Source organism: Ursus americanus, chromosome 3 (assembly GCF_024610735.1).
Source record: "Ursus americanus isolate L20-20 chromosome 3, mUrsAme1.1.p, whole genome shotgun sequence".
Lineage (NCBI taxonomy): Eukaryota > Metazoa > Chordata > Mammalia > Carnivora > Ursidae > Ursus > Ursus americanus.
This window is the reverse complement of record NC_142129.1, coordinates 80,050,703-80,067,506: the sequence shown is the minus strand read 5'-3', so window position 1 is coordinate 80,067,506 and position 16,804 is coordinate 80,050,703. Positions and strand designations below refer to the sequence as shown.

General features: G+C 38.2%; 1 protein-coding gene across 6 annotated transcripts in view; it reads left to right on the top strand.

The window, feature by feature from the left end:
- GNAI1 (G protein subunit alpha i1) overlaps positions 1 to 13,354 on the top strand; it is a 312,759-nt gene extending 299,405 nt beyond the window's left edge. For all 6 annotated transcript variants that reach the window (XM_045793389.2, XM_045793387.2, XM_087861139.1 and 3 more), the window contains 3 exons: positions 4,048 to 4,177; positions 5,206 to 5,359; positions 11,269 to 13,354. In XM_045793389.2, coding sequence (XP_045649345.1) covers positions 4,048 to 4,177; positions 5,206 to 5,359; positions 11,269 to 11,459 — 475 coding nt within the window. In that variant the 3' untranslated portion in view covers positions 11,460 to 13,354. The remainder of the gene's footprint in view (positions 1 to 4,047; positions 4,178 to 5,205; positions 5,360 to 11,268) is intronic.
- Positions 13,355 to 16,804: the final 3,450 nt, after the last annotated feature.

The following is a 16,804-nucleotide window of genomic DNA, read 5'->3' as shown; positions in this document are numbered from 1 at the left end:
CAGTGCACCATGCAACACGTGCCCTCCTCACTACCCATCACCGGTCCATCCCATTCCCCCACCCCGCTCCCCTCTGAAGCCCTCAGTTTGTTTCTCAGAGTCCATAGTCTCTCATGCTTCATTCCCCCTTCTGATTACCCCCCCTTTCTTTATCCCTTTCTTCCCCTACCAATCTTCCTAGTTCTTATGTTCCGTAGATGAGAGAAACCATATGATAATTGTCTTTCTCTGCTTGACTTATTTCACTTAGCATTATCTCCTCCAGTGCCGTCCATGTTGCAGCAAATGTTGAGAACTCGTTCTTTCTGATAGCTGAGTAATATTCCATTGTATATATGGACCACAACTTTTTAATCCATTCATCTGTTGAAGGGCATCTCGGCTCTTTCCACGATTTGGCTATTGTGGACAATGCTGCTATGAACATTGGGGTGCATATGACCCTTCTCTTCACTACGTCTGTATCTTTGGGGTAAATACCCAGTAGTGCAATGGCTGGGTCATAGGGTAGCTCAATTTTTAAGGGACCTCCACACTGTTTTCCAGAGTGGCTGTACCAACTTGCATTCCCACCAACAATGTAGGAGGGATCCCCTTTCTCCACATCCTCTCCAGCAATTGTTTCTTGCCTTGTCTATTTTTGCCATTCTAACTGGCGTAAGGTGGTATCTCAGTGTGGTTTTGATTTGAATTTCCCTGATGGCTAATGATTTTGAACATTTTTTCATGTGTCTGTTAGCCATTTGTATGTCTTCATTGGAAAAGTGTCTGTTCATATCTTCTGCCCATTTTATGGTTTATTTGTTTCTCGTGTATTGAGTTTGAGAAGTTCTTTGTAGATCTTGGATACCAGTCTTTTATCTGTAGCATCATTTGCAAATATATTCTCCCATTCCGTGGGCTGCCTCTTGGTTTTTTTTATTGTTTCCTTGGCTGTGCAGAAGCTTTTTATCGTGATGAAGTCCCACAAGTTCATTTTATCTTTTGTTTCTCTTACCTTTGGAGATGTGTCATGAAAAAGGTTGCTTTGGCCGATGTCATAGAGGTTGCTGCCTATGTTCTCCTCTAGAAATTTGATGGATTCCTGTCTCACATCGAGGTCTTTCGTCCATTTGGAGTTTATCTTTGTGTATGGTGTGAGAGAGTGGTCGTTTCATTCTTTTGCATGTAGCTGTCCAATTTTCCCAGCACCATTTATTGAAGAGACTGTCTTTTTTCCACCGGATGTTTTTTCCTGCTTTGTCAAAGATTAGTTGCCCAAAGAGCCGAGGGTCCATTTCTGGGTTCTCTATTCTGTTCCATTGGTCTATGTGTCTGTTTTTGTGCCAGTACCATGCTGTCTTTGTGATCACAGCTTTGTAGTACAACTCGAAATCCGGCATTGTGATGCCCCCAGCTTTGTTTGTCCTTTTCAACAAACAGTTCCTTGGCGATTCGGGGCCTTTTCTGTTTCCATACAAATTTAAGGACTATTTGTTCCATTTCTTTGAAAAATGTCCTCAGTATTTTGATCAGGATAGCATTGAAAGTGTAGATTGCTCTGGGTAGCATGGACATTTTAACTATGTTAATTCTTCCGATCCGTGAGCATGGAATATCTTTCCATCTTTTTGTGTCTTCCTCAATGTTTTTCAAGAGTGATTTATAGTTTCTAGAATATAGATCCTTTAGGTCTCTGGTTAAGTTAATTCCAAGGTAACGTATGATTTTTGGTGCTATTGTAAATGGGATGGATTCCCTAATTTCTCTTTCTTCAGTCTCATTGTTCGTGTATAGAAATGCAACTGATTTCTGAGCATTGATTTTGTATCCCGCCACATTACTGAATTGCTCTATAACTTTGAATAGTTTGGGCGTGGATTCTTTTGGGTTTTCCATATAGAGTATCATGTCATCTGTGAAGAGAGACAGCTTGACTTCTTCTTTGCCGATTTGGATACCTTTTATCCCTTTTTGTTGTCTGATTGCTGTTGCAAGGACTTCTAGTACTATGTTGAATAATAGTGGCGAGAGTGGGCATCCTTGTCGTGTTCCTGATCTTAAGGGAAAGGCTTCCAGCTTTTCCCCATTGAGAATGGTATTTGCTGTAGGCTTTTCATAGATGGTTTTTATGAGATTGAGGAATGTACCCTCTGAAGGGTTTTAATCAGGAAAGGATGCTGTATTTTGTCAAATGCTTTTTCGGCATCAATTGAGAGGATCATATGGTTCCTGAGTCTTTTCTTGTTCATGTGATGTATCACGCTGATCGATTTGCGAATGTTGAACCACACTTCTGTCTGTATTTCTGACCAACCATCTTTTCAAAGCAATCTGGCCTTTTTCTGTTGAGAACTCAAGATTCTTCCAGTCTCTTACCCAAGTCTACAGCCAGTTGACCTTTTTAGGTATTTGTGACTGCAGCACCCCACTGTGGGTGCTAACATTTGTGTCAGTCAGGCCTGTCCATTCCAAGGAATTGACTTAGATGACCATGGGGGCTGGCACGTGCAGGTTTGTAGGACAGCAGGCTCGGGTAGGAACTGATGTTGCAGTCTTGAGGTGAACTTTCTCTTCCCTCTGGGAAACCTGTTTTGCTCTTAAGGCCTTCCAGCTGATTCGATGGATGAAGTCTGCCCACAGCATCAGGGATAATCTTACTGAAAGACGACTGATTAGAGATGTTAACTACAGCAATAAAATACCTTCACAGTAGAACGTACATTAGTGTTTGATGACATAACTGCTTAGCCAGATTGACCCAGAAAACTCACCATCACAGAGGGAAATTGTGGGGTGGAATGGAATGGGTTTGGTTGTTATTTTATAGTGAGTGGTCAGGATGTATGTGCCATTTGATCACAGAAGTCATCTACAAGTCTTTTTGGTAAGCTTCTTTTCAAATTGTGTTCCTTGGTAGGTTAACAAATGGGTAATCATTTTTAAGTTCTTTTATTTTGTTCTTATTTGATCTTTATTACCAACTCTCTTTTGTGTGTTCTACCCATTTTAATTTATTGTGTGGTAGGATCATTTTGTGATCTAGCATAATGAACAATTCACTAGCTAACCCGATGGAATGAAGGGCACTTAAATGATGATAAAAGTAACAATATTAGTTGATGTACTCAGATTTGGTTTATAGGCCAGTATTACTCTGCAGGGAAATTCTTTTTGCCTGAGAATTAGATAGGGACTATTTTAATTAGTGCACCATTGAGATAAATGGAGCCTTTTAGAATGTACCAGTTTGCATCATGCTTCCATTATATAAGTGGTTATTTCTAGGTTGCATAACAGTCTATGTGAATTTAAACTTTTGCTTAACTTAATGATCTTTTCCTTATAAGAGTTTATTGTCTTTCTACTGTTTGTGTTACTACCCTGTACTAAGCTACAGTTGTCTACTGTCGTATATTGTATAGCAGTTTTTTCCCCCACTCTTAATTTTAAGACTGTTCAGTAGTCTTAACCCATTGATCTCCTGTCTCATCTCTTATTTTTGTTTCTATACCATGGTTTTATTTTTTTAATTTAGGCAACCTGTTTGCCCCACGTAAATATCACTTGCTCGCGCAGCTTTTTCTTACCTGGAATAAGGTTCCTTCTCTATGTCAAAGTCCTATTTGGTGCCTGTGAGAGAAAGGAAACATTTCATAGTGGGAAGAGGGGACCATGCCCTCTGGCTCTAATGTTCTGTGACTTTGGAAATTGGATATACTCTTGTCTCCGCATTGCCTGGCTGCATCCTGTGACTTCTCAATGTTTACTCATAGTGCATCCACTCACTTGTATCTGCTTTAATGTTCTGATCGAAGTGTTCTCATGTTAATGAATGTGTTGTTTTTTGAGGGTACTTTGGGCTTTGTTTTCAACCAAAAATTTTTAAAAACCAGACTTTTTTCCCCTTGCGAAAACCAGTTTGTGAAATCATTTTCCTCCCATAATGTTCTCCTTTCTTCCCATCCCACATCCCCCTGCAATTTGGAGCTTTTTTGATGATATTCTAGAACCCCTCCGAGCTTTTGAACATTTCATGTGATGTCAAACTCATTGTTTCTCTTACAGGATGTTTGATGTGGGAGGGCAGAGATCTGAGCGGAAGAAGTGGATTCATTGTTTCGAAGGAGTGACCGCCATCATCTTCTGTGTGGCGCTGAGTGACTATGACCTGGTTCTAGCTGAAGATGAAGAGATGGCAAGTAGAACCACTATTAAAGATAAAGCATGAAATATGAAGGGCTGGAGATGTTGCCAAGAATTTTTCTGAGAAAAATTCTTGAGTAATTCTTGCTAATGCTTGAATTATTTGAAAGTTCAGGCTTTTCTTTTTTTTCTCTAGCTCTTCTGTTTATATAATAAAAGGGAAGTACACTCACTCAAGAAGCACAAATGGACCCCCAAATAAGAAAAGACTGAGAGTTAATCTCACTTCAACCCTATATGCTTGACTATGCATTTCCTCTATCTGGTTATCTACGTAGCGACTGAAAGTAGTTAGTTCTCATGATAGTCCAAGGCTCATTTTTCGTAAGTGTTACTTCTGTCAGTTCTGTAATCTTTGATCCACGTTATACTTTGCTATTGACCAGTAATTTTCAGGTGTGTTCCAATGTACCGTTAATCTAGGGGAAATATTTTTAAATAGTAACTTTAGTACAGACTGGGGGGAAAAACAGTTCGAGATGTCACTTTTGTATTTTTAAAATAAGGCACATACAATTACAGTGCTGTAGCTGCACTGTCCAGTCATACGTCCATTTCTCTCCTTTTGGTGCTATAAAATGTATCTATCTATGCCGTTTTAGAAACCACAGATACTAGAAGGGCAGGAAACGGGATTGGAGGTTTCCTTCTCTAATACACCATTATCTTTAGAGTGTTGGGCTAATTGTGTTTCAGCTTGTTCAGTTTAATTTATTAATCTCTAAAAACCTCTCCTTGTCTTTTAACGGAAACTTCGATTCCCTCTATACAGTGAGGTCTCTCTTCAAATGTTTGCGCTTGGCCTCTCTAGATTGCAGGGCCCTGCAGCAGGGTGTCCCCAGGCGCGGTGACACATAGTGGACACTCCGTGAAAAGGGAGGAGTGGTCGTCCCTCAATGGCAGGAATACATTTTTGCGGAACGCCATTTTCCGGCTAAGCTCTGTAACACTTTTGAAAAAGTAATGCTTTGCCAAATCCTTGCCCTTGTGACAAACTGATTGTATTCTTTTCTGTTACAGAATCGAATGCATGAAAGCATGAAGTTGTTCGACAGCATATGTAACAACAAATGGTTTACGGATACATCTATTATACTTTTTCTCAACAAGAAGGACCTCTTTGAAGAAAAAATCAAAAAGAGCCCGCTCACTATATGCTATCCAGAATATGCAGGTATTCTGCTCTGTGTGGATAACTTGTCATGTATTTCTAGGGAAAGTCCCCCTAACACAAGATTTCTGTTATAGATTTGAATCTTTAATTCTTACCTTTAAGGGAAATTATTAAACTCCGTTCAGGGACAAATAGTTCCCTGAGGTGTAGCTAAGATGATTGAAAATATGGAAAAAGTCATATGGAAAAACTGTTAGATAATTTTCTATGATGACTTCAAGTCTTTATAAATTTAAAATATTGACTTGTTCATCCAGTGACCAGATCTGGTGTCAGGTATGTGTGACGCCCAGTAAGACAGGTCTGTGCACACAGTCTAATCTCAGAGACGGATGTACTCATAAAAAAAAGCAGTGCAACGTGTTACTACAAAGGAACGAGAACAGTAAATTGTAGGGGGATAAATGAAGGAATCCATGAGTTACTTAACTTTTCAGGGGAGTCAGGCAAAGGTTCACAAGAAATCCCAGCACTGGTAATGAGACGGTTAATGGTCCTCTAATTTCCCTGCCGTGGGAAATGGTTTGCACTTCGAAAAGGAGACCTGAGGTACAGCCCTGGCCTTTCCATGATTAGCTCTTTGATCTTGAACAAGGCCGTTCCCCATTTGTGAAATCAGAAGTTGAGTTAAAACCTGGCTTTAGTTGAGTTCCCTGCAGACTCCTGGGCTACTGTTGAAAAGTGGGTCCCAGGAACGGAGACACCTGTCTCCACCACCCAGACATGCACACAGCATCTCTCTTACTAAAGCAAAGTGACTTTGTTTTTAATCTGTTTTAAATACTGGGTTTCTGAATCAGACTTTATTTTACGAGGAGAACTCTGTGCCTCAAAAATAGTTTGACTACCACTGGTTTATGGGGTCTCTAAACCCAAATATTCTGAAGGGTTTGGTTCATTTAACTACCTGATCCAAGTTCCTCACCCTCACACCATCCTTTAAAAAAAAAAAAGTCTCAAGAACTTATTTCATTAGAAACACAATTTTGGTCTTGAGTATATTGTACAATGAGTATTTACTGCCTTGTCACAGGCGCTGATCAAACAGCCCTGTGACGTCAGTGCCCTCCCAGCCCCGTCATGCAGGTGAGAACACTTGGGCTCGGTGACGATCCGGGTCCAGACCCACGCCTTTGGCACTCCTGCAGCCACACCCTTAACAACCAGACCCCCAGAATTAAATTCACATTAGAACTAAAGGGGAAGGTTCTTTGACAAGTAGAATCACACTATTCGTTATTACAGGGTTTTTTGTTTGTACTCCAAGGCTATACTTGAAAATAACTTCACATAGTTGCTTACTTTTAAATGTTTTTCTTCTTGAAAGTCGTAGTATCCTGCCACTTTGTTCAGAAAGATTTTAGTGCTATTAGGAATAAAATTATTTATTGTTCTGTCTCCAAGTTTGAAGTTAGCCAGAATTAAGGTGCCTCAGTTTTGCCTTTACTTTCATCTTTCAATTTATTTTTGTCATTTTCTATTATCAAGTAGCCACTTTGTGCTAATATTACCAGAGTGCCCAAATGAATGCATAAATATCACATACCGATAGGGATTTCAAAGCAGCCAAGAATATTTCTTATGCTGTCAAGTTAATAAGGATCCATGATCTCACAGTCTTTGAACACAGAGAGTATTACATAATTTCCTCACATGCCCAGTGTTGGGATTATCATGTAACGTCCTCATCGCGCACCCTAAGTTTTGGTTTCGCTGGCTTCTTGCTGCAACCTCCACTTCTAATTCCTGTGACTGTTGACTTCCCATAGAATAAGCCTGTATGGCCTCTAACCTATTTGGTTTATCTCCGCTGCTGCCTGCTCCTCTCCCCCCCTTTTCTACTTAAATATCCCCGTGTTGACATTTCACCACATTCCATCTGCAACCTGTGATCTTTTAGCGTGCTCTCCTTTCACGGTCTTGTTCATTCTCGACATGCTAAATTCCATGGTCGGTTCTCATCTCTCTCGAGCCCCACTCTTGCATTTCCAGCTGCTTGTTGAACATGTACATTTCTTACCACCTGAAACTCAAACTGAACTCCTGTGATTTGTTTTCTCAAATCTCCTCTATCTCCCTTTCCGTTCTATCACCACCCCCCTCCCAGGTCTCCATTCGTGAACTAGGTCATCACCTATACCTGCCTTTATACATGATGGTTCTAGCACATGTAGAAAAGATCTGTCACCCTCCCACCACATCTTTGCTAGTCTTAACAATTAAGATTGAGAATGTGCTCATGAGTTTATTCATGTATCTTGTAGCTCTTGGACTTAGCAACCTAGCTATCTAATATACACAGCAGGTTGAGCTGTGCACTCACTGCAAGCTGTTTTCCAAAAACATATTTTTGACAGGTGGCATTAACTTCTCTCAATAAGACAGTTTATTGCTTTAGGATTTCAGAGTTACCAACCTTATTGTGATTTAATAAACTCAATTTTGATTTGTAAACTATATGGTGGCCTGCTAGCAACCTGCAAGTTAAAATGTAAACTTATTTTGACAACCTAGAAAAAGTAGAAAACTTCCTAGAAACATAACTTACCAAGACTGAGTCATGAAGAAATAGAAAGTCTGAACAGATCAATTACTTCGTAATCATAACCTCCCAATAATTAAGTCCATGACCAGTGGCTTTACTGATGAATCCTACCAACATTTACAGAAGAATTAATACCAGTCCTTCTAAAACTCTTGCAAAAAATACAAGAGGGGGGAACACTTCCAAACTCATTTTATGAGGACAGCATTACCCTGATACCAAAACAGACAAGGATGACATAAGAAAATTGCAGAAATCCTGAACAAAATATTAGCCAACAGAATTCAACAATCTATTAAAAGGATCATATACCATGATGTAGTGGGGTTTCTTCCAGGGACACACAAGTAGTTTAACATTTGCAAATCAACATGATGATATACCACCTAACAAAATTAAAGATAAGAGTCTTGAGACAAAATTCAGCATTCATTTATGATAACCCAGCAAAGTAGGTACAGGGGGAACGTACCTCAGCATATTAAGGCCATGCATTAGAAGCCCATAGTTAACATCGTACTTCCACTAAGATCAGGAACAAAACAAGGAATCCCTGTCTTGCCACTTTTATTCAACATAGTATTAGAAGTCCTAGCCAGAGCATTTAGGCAGTAAAAGAAATAAAAGGCATCCAAATCGGAAAACAAGAAAAAACACTGTCACTATTTGCATATGACATATATATAAAACTCTATAAAGACTCTACCAAACTATTAAACTAATCCATGAATTCAGTCAAGTTGCAGGATATACCATATATACACAGAAATATTTTGCATTTCCACACACTAGTAATGAAGTATAAGAGAGAAATTAAGAAAATACCATTTACAATTGCATTAAAAAAATACCTAAGAATAAATTTGAGGAGAGAAAGTTCTCTACGCTGAAAACTACAAGACACTGGTGAAAGAAATAGAAGACATAAATAAATGGAAAGATGTTGCATATTGTTAAAATGCCTGTACTACCCAGAGCAATCTACATACACAGTGTAATCCCTATCAAAATTCCAATGGCATTTTTTCCACAGAAATAGTATAAAAAATCCTAAAGTTTGTGTGGAACCACAAAAGAACCCGAATAGCCAAAGCAGTCCTGAGAAAAAACAGCTAGAGTCACCATGTTCCCCGATTTTCAGCTGTATTATAAAGCTATAGTAAAACAGTATGGCATTGGCATAGAAATAGACACATAAATCTGAGGAACAGAAGAGAGCCCAGAAGAAAACATGCACAACATATGAGCCAAAAACATACATATAATGAGGAAAAGACCGTCTCTTGAATAAATCGTGCTGGGAAAACTGGACCACTGTATTATACCATATATAAAAATGAACTTAAAATTAAGACTCCAAACCATAAAACTCCTGGAAGAAAACAAGCATTAGCTTCTTGACATTTGTCCTGATGATGGATTTTTTTAGATCAGACATTAAAGACAACAAAAGCAAAAAATACACAAGTAAGACCCCATCACACTGTAAAGCTTTTACACAGCAAAGGAAACCATCAAGAAAATGAAAAGGCAGCCTGTGGGAATGGGAGAAGATATTTGCAAATCATATAAAGAACTCCAACTCAATAGCAAAAAACACAATCCAACTAAAAAATGGATAGAGGATCTGAGTAGACGTTTCTCCAAAGACGACCTACAGGTGGCCAGCAGACCCATGAAGAGGTGCTCAGAATCACTAATCATCAGGGAAATGCAGATCAAAACCACAGTGAGTTATCACTTAACCTGTTAGAATAGGTATTATCAAAAGACAACGAGTGTGGTGAGGATGTAGAGAAAAGGGAACCCTCTTGTACTGTTGGTGACAATGTAAATTGGTGCAGCCACTATGGTAAGGAATAGAGAGTCCAACAAAAAATAGAAATTGAAATATGATCCAGCAGTTCCACTTCTGGGAATGGTTCCAAAAAAAAAAAAAAATAACACTTAAAAAGATGTGTGCATCCCCATATTCGTTGCTGCATTATTTACAATAGCCAAGATACGGAAACTGGTGAAGTCCAGGGAAGGGAAGCACGGTAGTATCACAGGTGGGAGGTGGTGTCGAGGGTCCTGCCTGACACGGCGTGAGCCACAGATGTGGAATAGAGGATCTCAGAATAGCTTTACCAAGCAGGCTGGGTAACAGAGGACCTTGAAAGCCAAGCAAATAATTTTGTTGCCACTGCAAAAGAGATTTAACAATTTTTTTTTTCAAATGGAACATTTTTGAGGTATTATATATGTACATATATAAAATATATACATGCACACTTAGCATAAATGTGAAGCTCACTGAATTTTAAAAAGTGAAAATACAGATCTATTCACCACTCAGAGCAAGAAACCGAATATTACCCGAATATTACCAGGTCCGCAGAAACCCCATCATGCCTCTCCCAGTCTTAAGCAATCACAACCCCCTCCCCCCCCCCACACACAATTATGACTTCCATCTTGATTGATTAATTTAGTTTTCCATCTCTTTCCAAACATGAGTTGAATCGTACAGTTATATACTCTTTTTGTGTCTGGCTTCATTTGTTCCACAGTGGGATTCTGGAACTCATTCACGTTGTTGTGCATAGCAACAGTACTTTCATTCTCATTTCTCATTACTGTATGGCAGCTCATCGTACAGATATACAAGCTTTATTTGCCAGCCTACAATTAATGAACTTTGGGGTTGCTTCCTAATGTAGAAGTTGGTTCTGCTACGAACGGTCTATATGTCTTCTGGTGAACGTACACGTATAGTTCTGTCAAGGGCGCACCGAGACACTGTTGCTGCATCATAGAATGTGCACGTGATTATCTTTAGATACGGACCACTTCTGGAGTGTCTGTACTCAGAAGTCTTTAACCTCACGGCCATAAGCCACATTGCAGACCCATGTACAATTTTTGAAAAATGGAAAAGCTAATTACGTGTATAGAGAAAAGGAAATAAAAATTAACTGACCAGCATTCAGCCAACATTTCTTGATCAACCACTGGGCTAGAAAGGAGATGGCATGCCACCATCAGGAAAGGGAGCTGGCTTCGTGTGGGAGGGAGCGTATAAGGGAGAAGAAAAAAAGGGAGATGTGGCATTTGAATCTGGGAGGGACAAAGACCCTGCGGAGCATAGAATACCATGCTTTTGATTGTGGGGTTTTTTAAAAAGGTAGTCACGAAAAGGTAATTAACATTGGGTATTTTTCATTTAGAAGAAATCATTTCTCATCCCAGAAGGAAAGATACAGTGACAGAATCCACATATTTTATGTATGAAACAGACTTCTGTATTTGCAGGTCCATTTTGCTTAGCCATGTACTCATTTTAACTTTCGCCTTATGTTTTTCTCTCCGTTTCCCATCCCAGGCTCAAACACATATGAAGAGGCAGCTGCATATATTCAGTGTCAGTTTGAAGACCTCAATAAAAGAAAGGACACAAAGGAAATATACACCCACTTCACATGTGCCACGGATACTAAGAATGTGCAGTTTGTTTTTGATGCTGTAACAGATGTCATCATAAAAAATAATCTAAAAGATTGTGGTCTCTTCTAAGTTTTGCAGTTAATGGGAAAAATGCATTTTCAAACCAAATGAGTGCTTATATGTGGATCTCTCTAAACTAGAGTCTTGCAGCAACACGGGAATGTAGTATAGGGCAAATGCATCTGGGACCTGACCAAAGTTGTTCTGTTGTGTGTTTTGTTTGTTTGTTTTTTTAAACTGAAAGGACCTTTCTTAATTGTGAGAGGTGGTCCTGCAGTGTGAACCTAAGGGCAGTGTTAACGCTCGGCTCTAGTGTATTGATGATTTCTGCGTAAGTGTAAATATGCAAATGTATGTATACATGTATTTATAACTTTATTTTCCATACTACTTTTAGGCTTAAAGAGTGGCAACTTAAGATTCTAGCGTGATGGCTTTGGTAATATCAGAAATATTAAGTACTTTGTACTGAATGACAGACTATTACTGTGTTTGCCAGTTTTAAACAGCTTTATTTATGTTCATGTCCTGTAAATTTTTAAGTATGGTAATTAAAAATAGGAAACATTGCAGTCCTTATATTGATTATATGTATACTTATAATCCTAAAAAAAGTTATTTGTACAACATTGCACAGACTATTTTAATAACATGATTTGTTCTTTAAATTCAGTGTTTTATTGAAATGTTCTTAAGAGGATGACTATACCTGCCTTTGGATCAGTTATGTAAACATTGTATGCATTTTAATTTTCTTTTAAGAGTGCATGCTGATCTGATTCTACATTGGATTTGGTTTGAAAAACTAAAATTTCAGACTTTTGAGGATATACTTAGACTTACTATAAACACTTAATTTTTATTCAGTTGGTTTGTTTTCACTTTGAATTTTAATATTTGGATGGTATTCATGCATTTCCTTAAAGGTGATGCCAGATTAATTTTTATACACTTTAAATAACTACATTTTTCTTTATAACTAAGTTTAGGTGGATTATCGAGAGCATTTTGTGGGTAAAAAATATGTCTGCATAATGAATTTTGAGACATTCATTTGTGTATTTCCTTTGGGAAATCCCTTGTACCTAGAATACATGATAGTTCCTTATTTGGAAGATAACAAGACAGACCTTTGATTATTCTGCTGCTGATATAATGCAAGCTTTAAATTCATATATGTAACTAGTTTCAAATTTAATTATCACACTATATTAAAATTACTTTTTTTCCCTTAGACTATTCAGATTTCCTCCACTTGCTTGAGTTAATATCTTTTTAAATTGTGCTGTTATTTCTGAGAATGAAACGGGCAATTACACTTAGAAAATGAGTAGTATTTAATAAAGTCAGTGATTGTATGTGTCCTGAAATAAGTCTTACATGTCAGCTCGATATTGAATTTTGATAGTCTTTTGAGTCTTTACAACCTGTCTCTGTGATCTCATTTCAACAACATGAGCAGCATTCCCTACCCTCCTTCTGGTTTGTCTCCTCATCTTGAAGAAGTCCTTCAATTAGGTTCGTGGATACGTAGTTTCTAAGTTGAGTTATGTGCTGTCATTTTGTTGAAGTATATTTCTTGAAGTGTATGTGTATGTGTGTGGGGGGGTAACCACAGACTACATTTTCACCTGTTCTATTTTGGGGATTCGTTTTTCTTCTTTGTAAAGAAATTCAAAGTTATCACACTTTCTTAAATGTGTTAGTTTAGATTCTTCCTGTGCCTTTCATGAAAGATATGTTTTCATTAATTTTACTGATGGAAGACCTGTAACATCCATATTGTGAAGCTATGTATGAGATTCACCTATACTCTGAATAAATTTGAATCATGAGAAATACTGTTTAAAAAGCCACAAAGAAGCACATCTTGGTGACCATCATTGGTGAATCCCTGAACTTTATTCTGTGTAATTGTGTAACTAATAAATCCTAATAAATTTAAATTTTTAAAATTTTACAAACCTGTTGACTAAACACATGTTTTGCATGAGGATTTTAAGTCTATCTAGAATGTCCATTTCTCTGGTATCTTTGCTATCTTTTTACAATTTCTTCTACTTCAGAAGCTTGAGTAAATTTTCTGGCCCCAAGTTTTTCTCCTGAGCCATGGTGCCACATTTAGGACTGCCTACTTGAGATCCCCTTCTGAGAACGTACTGCCTGCTCCAAGTCCATATGCGCCAAACCATATTCATCGTCATTCTCCCATTAAGCTAGTTCTCGCCTGCTGGTGTAGCCACTCAGTAGCCATTCAGTCCCTTATTGGGGAACTTTTTAGCCACTTAGAACTCTTTTTGGCCCTCATCTCCATCTCTAATACACCATCATCTTGCTCATAATTCTACTTTTCCAATGCCTCACTGGTTTTTATTTTTTCTTTCCATTCCCACTACCACCTACCGAAAGCAGGTTTTTGCTTAACTTCCACAAGAAATGGCTTATTAATTAAATTCTCCACCTCCCATCTCTCCCTGCTCTAATCCAGGCCAGTTATCCTAATATAGGACTGAGGTTGTGTTATAGTCTGTGCATTGACCTGCATTGGCTCTGACCTGTCAAAATCAAATTTAACTTAGCCTCCTATTTGGGGCTTCCCTCATCTGAACCCAGTTTATTACATTTCCACTCCTCTCCCACACTACATCTTAATAGTACTTTGTGCAGAGCCTGGGTTTTCCTTCAAGCATCTGTCCACATACTATGTGAGATATGCTTGAAACAATGTCCAGAACATGGGAAGTGATCACTCATATCTGCTAGTGTTATTTTTATTAGGACTTTCGATTGTGATATCTTTTTTAGACTCATCTGGCATCTTCTTTACTCTGCCCTTTTGTGGTTCTGGTAGAACTGCCTGTCCTCCCTGGCATAGGCTAAAGCCTGACCAGTCCTAGTCTCCCATCACTAGGCATGTGACCCAAAATGAACCAATTGTAGTCCCAGTTCTCATCCGTAAGTTTCTAAAAGCTGTTCTGTTCTCTAAAATTCCCTTCATTTCAGTACCCTTCTAAAAGACTCCTTATATGCTTGATCTTAATTCATTCACATTCAATCACTTACTGAAAAAGTCCTGAATAAAATGCTATGTTCTTACTTGAATACCAAAGTAACCGTAAGACCAGAAAAGGCTCAGAAAGGTTAACTGACTTGAGCCAGATCAAGTCAAGTTTTCAAATCTGTGACTTCCGACTTCTGTCATGAAGTCAGATCTAAGAATGCTACCTTATTTCCAGAAAAATGTGTAAGTACTGTATCCCAACTCTTAACCTTCTGAGTTTATCTGAGCCACAACACTTTTTTAGATTAAAAATACTTAAGATAGAGCAAACCTGGAGGCATCATGCTGCCTGATTCCAAAGTATATTACAAAGAGTAATCAAAATAGTATGGTATTGACATAAAAACACACAGAGATCTGAAGAACAAACTAGAGCCCAGAAACCCATGCATTCATGGTCAATTAGTTTACAACAAAGAAGCCAATAATATACAGTGAAGAAAGGACATTCCTCAAAAAATGGTGTTGGGAAAACTGGACAGCCATGTGCAAAAGAATGAAATGAAATGACCACTATCTTAAACATACACAAAAATTGAATGGACTGAAGACTTGGATATAAGACATGAAACCCTAAAACTCCTAAAGAAACATAGTTACCAAGTCCTTAACATTGCAATGAATTTTTGGATCTGATACCAAAATTAAAGGCAATAAAAGCAAAAATACACAAGTAGGACTACAAACTGAAAAGATACTGCAGTGCAAAGGAAACAACAAAATGAAAAGGCAACCTATGCAATAGGAGAATACATTCACAAATCCTATCCGATAAGGGGTTAATATGAAAAAACACATAACTCCTATAACTCAATAGTAAAAATCACACACTCTGATTTTTAAAAGGGCAGAGGATCTAAACATTTTTCTAAAGAAGACATACAGATGGCCAACAAGTCCATAAATGTGCTCAGCATCAACAATCAGAAAAAAATGCAAATAAAAATCACAATGAGCTATTGCCTCATAACTGTTAGAATGGCCATTATCAAAAAGACAACAAATAATAAGAGTTGGGTGAGAATGTGGAGAAAAGAGATGCTTTTGCATTCCCAGTGAGAATGTAAATTGGTGCAGCCACTATTGGAAACAGTATGGAAGTTCCTCAAACAAATTTAAAAAATAGAGCTATAATATCCAGCAATGTCACTTCTGAAGAAAACAAAAAGATACACATACCCCATGTTCACTGCAGCATTTATAGTAGCCAAGATATGGAAACAATCTAAGTGTCTAGCAACAGATGAATGGATCAAGAAAATGTGTCACACACACACACACACACACAGGAATATTTTCAGCCATGAAAAGAATGAAATCTTGCCATTTGCAGCAACATGGATGGATCCAGAGTGCACTATGCTAAGCAAAGCAAATCCGAGTGAAAGACCAAATACTTTATGATCTCACTTATATATGGATAAAACAAAACAAAACAAAACAAAACAAAAACAGGGGCGCCTGGGTGGCACTGCGGTTAAGCGTCTGCCTTCGGCTCAGGGCGTGATCCCGGCGTTATGGGATCGAGCCCCACATCAGGCTCCTCCGCTATGAGCCTGCTTCTTCCTCTCCCACTCCCCCTGCTTGTGTTCCCTCTCTCGCTGGCTGTCTCTATCTCTGTTGAATAAATAAATAAAATCTTTAAAAAAAAAAAAAAAGAAAAAGAAAGAAAGAAAAGCTGGGGCACCTGGGTGGCTCAGTTGGTTAAGCATCCGACTCTTGGTTTCAGCTCAGGTCATGATCTCATGGGTCATAGGATCTAACCTCACATCAAGGTCTGCCCTCAGCAAGGAGTTTGCTTGAGATTCTCTCCCTCTGCCTCTCCCCCACTCATGCTCTCTCTCCCCTTCTCTCTCAAATAAATAATTCTTAAAAAAAAAAAATTAAAAGAAAGAAAGAAGCTCATTATACAGAGAACAGATTAGTGGTTGCCAGGGGCAGGGTGGTGGGAAAATGAGCAAAAGAAGTTAACAGGTACAAACTTCCAGTTATAAAACATGTCATGGAAATATAATGTACAGCATGGTAACGAGTTAATACTGTATTTCATAATTGAAAGTCTGAGAGAGTAAATCTTAAAATTTCTTATCACAAGAAAAAAATGTAACTCTGTGAAGTGACAGATGTCAACTGAGAGGGTGATCATTTTACAATATATACAAATATCAAATTATGTACACCTGAAACTAACGTTATATGTCAAATATATCTCAATAAAAATACTTAAATATGATACCTATTATGTCTTATACCCAAGCTATTTATGTTATCTTAATGTCCATTAGATTTGAAGGTACCTGAAGAGTATGAACAGTTTTAGATGTTTTACATCATGTATTTTCTGCCGAACCAA